This window comes from Toxorhynchites rutilus, chromosome 3 (assembly GCF_029784135.1).
Source record: "Toxorhynchites rutilus septentrionalis strain SRP chromosome 3, ASM2978413v1, whole genome shotgun sequence".
Classification (NCBI taxonomy): domain Eukaryota; kingdom Metazoa; phylum Arthropoda; class Insecta; order Diptera; family Culicidae; genus Toxorhynchites; species Toxorhynchites rutilus.
In genome coordinates, this window is record NC_073746.1 from 207,881,129 (window position 1) to 207,892,518 (window position 11,390).

General features: G+C 37.3%; 1 protein-coding gene across 2 annotated transcripts in view; it reads right to left on the bottom strand.

Moving 5' to 3' along the window:
* LOC129780401 (cilia- and flagella-associated protein 298) overlaps positions 1 to 4,301 on the bottom strand; it is a 66,153-nt gene extending 61,852 nt beyond the window's left edge. For both annotated transcript variants that reach the window (XM_055788653.1, XM_055788654.1), the window contains exons 1-3: positions 4,114 to 4,301; positions 3,660 to 4,054; positions 3,375 to 3,602 (exon numbers count right to left, since the gene is read on the bottom strand). In XM_055788653.1, coding sequence (XP_055644628.1) covers positions 3,375 to 3,602; positions 3,660 to 4,054; positions 4,114 to 4,252 — 762 coding nt within the window. In that variant the 5' untranslated portion in view covers positions 4,253 to 4,301. The remainder of the gene's footprint in view (positions 1 to 3,374; positions 3,603 to 3,659; positions 4,055 to 4,113) is intronic.
* Between the last annotated feature and the right edge of the window lie 7,089 nt (positions 4,302 to 11,390).

The window sequence follows — 11,390 nt, forward strand, 5'->3', positions numbered from 1 at the left end:
GGAGATGAGTTCGGTCGTTGGTTACACACGATTATCCCTAAGGTCTCGACGAGGGCATGGTTCAAGGGATTGAATGTAGGTCGTGATTTCATTCGCGTGATATCTCGGCTTATGTCCAATCACTACAACCTAAACGCGCATCTCTATCGCATTGGGCTCGCAGCAAACAATCTTTGTGATTGTGGCGATGGCTACCACGACATCGAGCATGTTGTCTGGTCGTGTATCCAGTTCCATGCTGCTCGCTCTCAGCTCTCTAGAGCACTAAGAGCACAAGGCAGACAATCGGATATCCCCGTCCGGGATATCTTAAGTAGCCGTGATCCTGATCTTCTGCTTCATCTATACCTGTTCCTCAGAAACGCCGATGTCAACGTTTAATGATGTTTCCTTCGTTGTGTTCCCGTTTCATATCCCTCCTATCCGATCGATAAACTTTTACTTAGTCGCGGCAATACATACACACACTCTTTACAGATACACGGGCCAAAGGTTGTGCAGTCCACTGATCATTCAACAAGAGCCAAAGGTTGTACCGCTCATGACAACTCTACACGAACTGATGATTGCGCCGGCTAGTGACCATTCTATCCTGGATTCCTCGAGTCGAGAAAGACGCACCACGCTAGATATGAGGTACAGACTAGGGGTGCGTTGCTGATTAATGGTCAGCTGCATCCCAATAGGAAGTATCCCGTGTCGGGCACACGTACAGAGCATTGGAGACAGCAACATCCCAATTACGAAAACACTTGTAATACTAACCTCGAGCCAACCGCGAGTAATCGGTTACATATTACTAACATAGATAATAAGAAAAATTGTATTGAACTCCCGGCCCCGTGAGGCTAACGCCATATGAGCCTTTATAAAAATATATATTTTGGAAAAAAAAATCAGTTGAACTGCAGAAGACGAAAACAGTAAAGCAACTGCGCTCCATGATTTGTGCGTACTGAGAACTCCATCACGTTGGGAGGAAAGTGGACATCGTCAAATACTTTGAATCCACCGGATACACCCGTTCCGGTATCTATAATATCCTTCCACTTCTGGAGTCATTTTCAACGTTAAACGGATGCCTGGTTCCGGTCGTCCAACAGTGCAACGCGATCGTAAACTGCAGCTAAAACTAAAGCAGAAAACGGAGGGAGAGGTGGCTACATCGTTCCGGGGTTTGGGCCGAGAGATCGGATCAACGGGCCAGGCAGTGAAAAAATACCAAGTTTATATGGACATTATCATGCGGAAACGTAAGTCAAGACCGGCCGTGTCGGAACAGCAAACTGTAACCCATAAACAAAGGCTGAAGTGATGAAGAATTAAATTTTTCTGGCGAAGTGGAAAGTCGCGGTCGTTGTGGACGACGAGACGCATTTAACGCTGGATGGCAACGACTGGCAGAAAACCAGCTACTTTACGTCCCCCACTAAGGAGGTAAGCTTGGTGAAGTACATCTTCCAAACCAAGTTCCCAAAGAAGGGGATGGAGATATTAAAGTCACTATTCATCCGTTCGGGACTCGCGGTGGAGACAAAATTTACACACTTTGTGCTGGAAGTTGCCTCCTTCATCCAAAAACATCATCCTGACGAGGATGATAGCCGGATCTAGTATTTGCCCATTACCCGACAAAGTCGCTGGAGGAGATGAACCACTTGAAGATAGATGTTTTTCCAGAAGTCCGTCAACCCTCCGATCGTCCTCCAGTTGCGTCACATCAAGAACCTGAAGCGGAGGGTTACTCCAACAACTTCATAGCGAAAACGGAGAAATAACTAATAAATAAAGCTAAGAAAAAATTAAAAACATTCCAACAAGTGTGTTTTCGACAGTAATGGTGAAAGTTCCGACAAACTGCCGGAAGACCGCCCGACAGCTTTGCGTCATCTACCATAATCTCCCCATCGCTACCAATATGAGCATCGCTGCAAACTGATCGGAATAGAAATATCGTATGATCATCGAAAGATTGCCAAAAACTGTTTACATCAGGTTTCATACTGTCGCACATTCATTGCCCAGAACTTTTACAGCAAGTAAATTCCAACATATAAAGAATAAACCTAAGGTCTCGCAGTTTTATTAAAATCCCGTTTTCTCGCAAAGAACTATGATTACAATGTGCCTATGTCGAGAGATATGATGGAATAATTATAGGCAGGGTTGTCAACTATTATTTTCAAAAGTCAGGAAGGAATCAGGGTTGTCTGAAAAGTTCGTGCCAATTTTTGGGAAACTAGAAGCAGTATTTTTACAAGAAGTAATGTATTTGTTACTTTTTATATGCACAGTTTTGCCCCAGAATCTTTCGCTATTCAGGCAGTTTACATGTTCTACTCTCCCAGTAATTTCGTAATTTCGAAAGAATTGCGTAAAAAAGATTGCCCTATGTGCCCAGTGCGCGCTCGTCACATCCACACTCGCACATGCTCTCGCAAATTTTCATTCTTCTCTTTCTCTTCCAAAAAAGCAACTGTAGGCAGTACCAAATCACGTAATTTCAAGAAAACCACGTAAAAAAATTGCATAACTTCGAGCGAATCGCATAATTTTGAGAGAATTGCGTAAAATAAAATCACGCAAAAAATCGCGTTAAAAAAGAAGAGTGTAATCTGATAAAGTAAAAAGAACAAAATCAGGAAAAATAAGGATCATCATCAGGCCAATCAAGCAAAATTGAGAGTTCGTCAGGATATCTGTGATCATGCCAAAAAGTCTGGGAAATCCTGAAAAGTCAGGAGGATTGGCATCTCTGATAATATTTGTTGAAGTTACCAAAAATCTGATGAATGATTAAAAAGATTAGTTCACCGAAAGTTTGATGTTGTATCTTATAAGAGCGTCACAGATCAGAAATAATCCTAAATAATCCATCGCTTGGAATTCGGAACTTTAAAATCAGTCCAATCTCGATAAGAAATGGTAGAATAAAGGTTACGTGTTGCACTTTCTAATGAAAATATAGAACAACCAACGGAGTACTGTTGTTCTGTTGTTTTGAACTTCACAGGTCCTCCGTGTGGCTTAATTTACTGTAGAATACATTTTTTCGGACTCTACTGCTTAGAAGTTCTGCTTCAACCCCGGTTTCTTCACTTTCTAACGCGAGATGATCAATTACCTTCTCACAAATGGATCCTGAGTTTTTTTTTTCTATCAAAATTTAAGTTTTAGTTGCTCTCCCAACAATTACGAAATCAAAGTATGAGAAAACTAAATGTGATTAAAATAAAATTTAAAAAAAATGATATATTAGCTACTTATAATATACACTCCGACACTTTTCACTTGAAAAATAGAAACAATATTCGATTTCTATTTGTTCATAATGAACATGCAAGGAAATACACCAAAACAAAGTTTTCACTTACCTTGAGTTCCTCCTGTCGACGGTAAGCATGCAACATCATTTGTTTTCGAGCCTCTTCCGAAACAACGGGCTCTCTGCCGGGCGCTCCTTCGTTAATTTTGGTGAGTTTTATGATAATTTTTGTTTTCTCGTTGTTTCCAATTATATCGCCAAGTTTGCACTCGGGAAGCATTTGTTTCCCAGCGAACCATAACTGAGCTTTGGATGGCTCAATCACATCAAGAGAAGCCTACGAGACTTATCGTTAATGAAACATACCATTATTTTCTATTCAGATTCATCCTACCTGTGTCCCTGAGAGATCTTCAGTGTTTGTAAACTCCATTCTTATCGGATCGTGCGGCGGCAGTTGCATTGGATAAACAATCATTGTTGCCCCTCGTAACAAGTCCAGAGCATCTTGAACTATTCTCTGTTGCATGATTTGTCCATGATCCATCCGCTTTTTCGATACAAGCTGCTTAGCGTCTGCTATTGCTTTCTCCAGGACCTCCTGCATCTTTTCTTGCGGCTGGCGACCATTTCGGCGCCCCACCGGGTCTGGGTTTGACACCCAACCTCCAGACGGGACACATTTTTCTCCCCATTCGTCAACCAAATGAAGCTCCTCTACCTGTTCGTCAGTAAGTCCTAACATTTCCGGTGGCAGCATGATACCATGTTTGGATAATTCCTCCATTTCTACAGGATTGAAATTGATTCAAACTCGAGAACACGGTAGAATGAAAGTTATGACCCACCTGCACAAACGCGACTAACTTTCAATCGTCCATTGTAGATGGTTACTAGTTGAGCGGTGAGATCTTTTACAGCTATGGAAAGATTAGTCTCGTATAAAAACTGATTTTCATCACCCCGTTTCACGTGTAATAAAACCATTTTTTTTCTCGAGAGTTACTTTGTTTTACGTATCACGACAAACACGGTTTGTGCTCAAATGAGGAATGGAAACTACAAAACAAACAAACTTATTCAACGCACGAAATCTCCAAGGATACGCTTTGCGTGCTCGGTAAGCATGGATACCAACGGAAATAAAATACAATACAGTAGAATCTTTATTATCTGCGAGCAGACGATCCGCAGTGCGGGTTATCTGCGAAAGCGAGTTCCATAGTAACTGTGTTGATCTTTCTGACATATGTCAGTAAGTCGTAGGCATTACAAATCGGAAAATTTCCGAAAAAACTTTGAAAGAAGATCGGATAATTCGGAGAATTGAATTCCCATATGTTTTACAATTACATTATGATAAGCATTGTGAATCCATTTGATGTTTGCGCTATCGAAATTGATTTTTGGTTGAGAGTGGGAATAAATTTTCAAGCGAAATAAGGCATTCCTATATCTTCTATCTTTATCTACATGGGTTGAAAAGTCCTGGGATTTTTCAACAGATGCCGCCACTAAAAAATGAACAAGATTCATTTCAAGAGGTTCATTAGCTTATGTGTTTCATGACATTTCGTTTATTTGTTCACAATCTACAGTTGCTTAAGTGTCACTATCTGAGCATTCGTATAGAAAATGTCAAATTGTGTTTTCTAATGGAAAAAACTCCTGAACAATCAATGCAGTGGTTGATGAAATGTTATTCCACTTCTACTCCTTCGAGAACAACCGTTTATGGGCCCTATTCCAGAAAACGAGACGAGCAATTCGTCTCGTCTCAGCTTCAGTCACTGTCGAGACGAGCAAAATATCCTATTCTAGTATTCGCGTTGACGGCGGAATGGTGTCGACATCTGAATACGATATTAGTTTGTATGAGGTCAACTATTCTCTATCAGATTAGTCGACCCTAAGGCAGTTTTAAATTGCTAAAATTTGAATGAAATTTTTTTCTTTGCGTTATTTGCCTTCTATAAGTACGCTGTTCTGATCCCAATTTGAACTATTTTCTATCAATTTTCAGATATTCTCACCAAAACTTGCCATTATAATACAAAATTATCTTTAAACACAATTTGTGTATGATATTTTTTTACTACTTGCAAGCAAAAGTGATTTTAGTTTACCTAGAGTACTAATTTGGTTTGGTAAAAATAATTTTCATTCACAATTTTTATTTTAAAAGCACGGTTATGTCTTTTGCAAACCCATATTGTCATGCCTGCTCCCCCATTTCGTAATACGAAGCTCAATGCCGTCAACGCGGATACGAGTTTCATTGAAATGTTTTATTTGGTAGACTGGAAAGGCTCCTGACAGTTTATCTCGGTATGATCAGTGATGTCAGATGTGAAGACATGTTTTTATTTTGAGTAAAACAAACATTTCAAAAATTGATCAACAGAGACTCTTTTCTCAGTGCCAAAATCCTAAAATCAATAAAGAGTAATAAGTTTCATATATCTTTTTGTGTTATTGATATTTTTTTTCTACTAACATATGGTTTCATCACTCAGACATTTCGTTATTTTGGACTTATTGAGGCTAATGTTTATTCACCTAATCCACGATTTCCATTAATATTTCCCTTAACAGTTGCACAATAATGTACTCAAATTGTGTTCACATTCATTGCAATAAAGCTCGAAACAATAGGTAGGACGAATGAAACGCATTATTGTGAAATATAAATCAGTAAAGAAAAACATTGGTTCAGCCAAATTGCTCAAAAATTGAATTTGAATTATTTTTCTTCGTTCAATATGATTGTGAAGACACTTTTCGTGTCGTGAAATATATTCAAAACAGTAACCTGGCATCCCTGGAAATGAATTTCAATGTTTACATTTGATTGTGTGATTCGGAAAATGCCCATTTGAAAATCTGTAAAAATTTGCAATTACTGAATTGTATTTGATGGTTGCAGTTACATAGCTTATGCAATACTAGTTTAACCGTGAACTAATTTTTGAAGATAAAGGCGAACAGAAGAATACCTATGCTTTAAATCCACAAGGTGCAAAAACACATCAAACAAACTAGACGACTCGACTGGTTCATCGGCGAGCGCCGAACGGTCGTCAAGCCTCACGAGCTACTCGTCTGTTTTTAGTCGAGCTCGGCTTCTGGAATATGAAAACAAAAGAGACGAGCGCTCGTCTGCTCGTCTCGTCTTCTGGAACAGAGCCCTATACGTGGTTTAGTTAACTTGAAATCTAAGATAAGATCAGACAATAGGGGGTCTTTTACGGACCAAATTTCTGTCAGATACGGACCAAATTTCTGTCAGTCGTTCTGATTTCTGATTGGTCGATTTCGATAAATTTTGTAAACAAAGTCGATTTTTCCAGTGTTGCCAATAAAAATAAATTACGTTGGGTTTGTATTGAATTTAGAAAAAAAATTAATTTAATTGATATTACGATACTTAGTTTAGAGGAAATGTGAAGGAATTGTATACACGTTTTACCTAATTATTTTGTTACTATATTTTGATTGAATTGAAAAATTTATATATATATATATATATATATATATATATATATATATATATATATATATATACATCCATTTCATGTCAAACCGATATAGTGCTCCTCAGATTTCCATGAAAAGTGGTAGTTTCTTTCTTTATTGCAAAATATTAGACCCGTATTTTTTATTTTTTCGTTAGGGTGACCTTTTCTTATTTTAGGGTGGTCCGAAAAATCATTTTTTTCAACTTTTTCCTAAAAGTGCCTTTTTTAAAAATTCATAACTTTTGAATCACTGAACCGATTTAGATGATCGATATATCAAATTGAAGCCAATTAATCTTTTTTGGAAAAATATTAGGCTTACCAAGAAATCGAATTTTGTTTTCGTAACTATTGATTGTAGTTGTTTTTTGTTATTTTTATGTTTTTTGTTTTTATGTTTTTATATTTTATGTTTTTTCTTGAAAGCTGAGGATTTATTACATAACATATCTCGATATCAGATAGGCTTTTTTGTGTTTTTGAGTGACTTTTCAAAGTTAACCGGTCGTCCGTAAAATCATTTTTCCACTCTTATCCAAAAATAATTTTTTGCAAAAATTTATTACATTTGAACTACTGAACTGATTGAGATGATCGACATATTAAATTGAAGCCAATAAGCCAATCTTTTTTGAAAAAATATCACACTTACCGGAAAGATAGGATTCTAGTCGCATAGGTCTAGTCTAGTCACATAAGAATATTGAACGAAGACTTAAAACATGTTAAATTTACAAAATAATGACTCTAAAACGAAAAAAACACCTCTCTAGAACCCTCTTTCCAAGTTCAATACTTTTTTCAATATTTTTTCTATTAAAAATATACCTCATTGGCTTCAATTAGATTTATTGATCATCTGAATCGGTTCAGAGGTTCAAAAGTTATGATTTTTTGAAAAAGTCATTTTTGGGAAAAAGTGGAAAAAATGAGTTTTCGGACAACACTAAAATGGAAATGGACATAAGTTTAGTTTAATAATAATCTATTTGGTTTCTGATACTAATATATTTTATTTCTACCATGCCATGCTCCTGCTATCAAATTTTCGTTTCCTTGTTTTTTTGTTTTCTCCGCTTTTTAAACGAAAAGATATAATTTTTTTTATAATGTCATTCCTTGTTTTTTCACAATGGAATAAAGTGGATGGCAAAACATACATTTCTCCTGCCATTTTCTTCGGCAAATCAGCTTCGTTAGGTTCCAAATGCGATTTCATATTTCGGAATAGAATTTCCATTGCTAAGAAGAAATTAAAAGTCTCATCATTCACTATGCAGATGGGAGAGTTAGAAGCTGTAGCTCGCAAATATGAAAAAAGAGACGGTTGATACAATCTAGGTTGTGTTTTGCTGACTACCAATCTCTTGTTACACTGCTGACATGTTCTTTCCCGCTGAATAATTTTTTTGATGATGAAACCAGCTATATAGAACAACGAATTTTGTTCTGTTCTGTCGAGAAAAGTTTTCGCTTCATCGACGGTGTACTCATAGTCGAATTCAATATTCATATCATCCACATTATCACTAGAATTAGATGAAGCTGAAATTCGATATGATGTCGATGCTGCTTCATTGTCCATCAATTTCTGGGCTGAACATTCTTCACGCCGCTTTGATAGCAAATCTATCAATCCAATAAGATGTTGTTGTGTATCGGCTGTATACGAAGCATTCGGTACTACGGTCATGTATTGCGAAAGAGTCACAATTTTCAAGTTATTGCTGAATTGCAATGGAGTTGGGCGTCGTTGCTTTGCACGAATCAATGAGAAAAGACTCTCCAGACAATCTTGGACTAACCGCGATGTAAATATTTGTGGGTGTCCTTCATGCAAAAGCCGATCTGTCAACCTCACAATTGCATTCGTGCAAACGATTACACTTGTTTGCCATGGTTTCCAATGTCCGTGTCCTACTTGGAGATCATACATTAACCGCACCATGGTCATCAGATGAGCGATATCCTCGTCATATTTCATAGGATCATTCAAACAAAATACTTTTTCTTCTGCCCTATTATTGATAAGCTCGAACCATCGAGCAAAGTCTTCTATGAAGCATGCGGTAGTAAGAAGCTCCGGTAATTCTCGTATTTCCGCATGAAACTTCAATGCTGCAGCCACCGTCCTGTTGCAATATTTTGTTGCGTTGCATACTTTCATTTTATCTATTGAAGATGTTCTGTTGTCAAAGCACACATCCGAGGCCTTTAGTCTGTGACAAAGCCGCAACGTGTTGTTTATTTCGGAGTTCACGATTGTGGTTAAATGGTCTCGATGAACAATATTGGATGTTAGCTTTTTTTCACGAACATACCAATCCGGAACTTTCAGGTAGACATTGTTCAACCAGCCATGTACTGTATTTTTAAATACGTGTACGGGATCGGGTATGATCTCTAGCATTCTGTTCTCAGCGTTTGGATGAGGTATCGCAGCATTTAATGTCTCATTTTTGCGACGAATATCGATCCCCAAATCCTTCCACATGCGCTGGTTTTCGGACCCGGAATCTGTTGTTATAAAATGGACACGCAAACTGATTCCCTCTGCTCTTGAAACTGCAGACAATACAGCATTCTTCAAAAACTCTTTTTGTATAGAGTTGCCGGTGTACTCGAAAGCAACCACCTGTTTCCAGCGCGCTGCGATTCCAACTAGCATGAATACCAAAGCTTTACAGGCTAAAGTTTGGGACATAGGAAGCGTTGTTGTTCCAACAAACTGCTTCGTATTTTGGCAAAACTCATTTGCCTCGTCTATGCTCATTTCGTCTAGAACCAATCCGCAGTCCTTTTCTTCAACCGACATTGTGGAGACTTTATGTTGTAGCAGCTCGAATATATCTTCAAGAATACCTACAAAATATCATTTCATATATTAACATGCGATGAGACATATGATTATAATTACATACCAGGACTGAAACGAACTCCTTCAATTTGGCGTAGTAGAGTCCTCGTGGATGGGAACGGGAAGCCTTTTTGAATAAGCTTGTCGTATCCACCTTGACATGCAAACCGAATTTGTAAATTTTCCGTAATCGTTTCATTGGACCAACGTTTCACTTTTTTAACCTCTCCTGTTAATAGCTTAATTTGATCTTCTCTGAAAAGCTTCTTCAAGGGTTGTTTTCCACGAATTCTCGAGGTCAGATATCCGCATTTTTTCTTCCATTGTTTTACAATTCTATTAACGGTTACATCAATATAAAATATTAGAAAATAACATATTTTTTGACACACTACCTTTTCAGCTTGGAAATTTGATGTTTCAAACGAAATATTTCTTCCTGTAGTTGTTTATCTCCTTCATATACGTCAACCAAATCATAATCGTTCTCAATACTTTGTATCTCTTCCCATTCCTCATTCGCGGATGCAGCTAAGGTCGGAATTTTCGTAACTCCATTTTCATTGTATTTCCCATCAACAAAATGAGCCTGTATATATACTAGTATTAGGATATGTTTTAGAATTAGTTTTTAATACTTACGCTACATATTCTTGTGCTTGATTTGATTTCAAAGAATGGAACTTCTAATTCACTGTTCACGCAAAATCGAATCCATTCTTTCCGAATATTTTTGTCTTGAGGGAACCGATAAAATTTATACTCAGGATGAGTATCCGTCCTTCGCTCACAATTTAAGGCTTTACACTTCATTTTTATTTTTGAATTACGTTTTGTATGAATAAAATGGCTTCCTAACGTTGTTTTGGTTGTATTCCTGCTCATATAATAAGATAGAATGTTTTGGTTCAGACAATGAGAATCTGCATAACGCTGTAACGGTTGTCAGATTAGATTTATTTGCTAAAAAAAATCCCAAATTTGTTTTGGAAACGATTATATTATAGATATGGGTATTTAAAAGACTTATTTTATCCTTTTAAAGCATATTTTTGAGATTGTCTATTTGAAAATATGCAATAATCATTGAATTCGCACCAACCAAATGTTACGATTCATTAAAATAGAAATTTGAAAAATCCGATATTTTATAATATTTGGCAGCTCTGGCATCTTCATGTCATGGCTTCGTTTTTGGATGACGAAGAAGAGTAAGAAGCCAGTTGTCTGGTCTTGTCTTAGCTTGAAATGTGCCGCACAAGCACCGCAGATGCACCTCGCTCTAGAAGACCAAAGGAGGCTACGAATCCAGAAATCGTAAAACAATCGTTTTGAACGGTCGGAAAGTGATGTTACGCGAGTTAGCTGAGGTCGTAGGCATTTCAAAAGAACGACTGGAATACATTTGGCACGACACATTGGACATGAAAAAGCAATCCGTACGTTGATGCCGCGTTTGTTGATCGTTGACCAAAAACAGCGGCGCGTTTTTCATGAAGAACAGCTAATTGGCTTTAGTTTGATATATCGATCATCTGAATCGAACTAGTAACTCAAAAAATTATGATTTTTATTTTTTGCATTATTGCTGTTTGATCAAACATATTTTTAGTTTTTCACCATGAATATGTATTTGTAAATCAATTTTATGGTGTAAACTGAAAGAAAAGGTTTTATTGTATCCAAAAACCACATTAATTTCGCGAAAAAGTACCATTCCTAGTAATGAGACACTGTTTAATGGCCAACA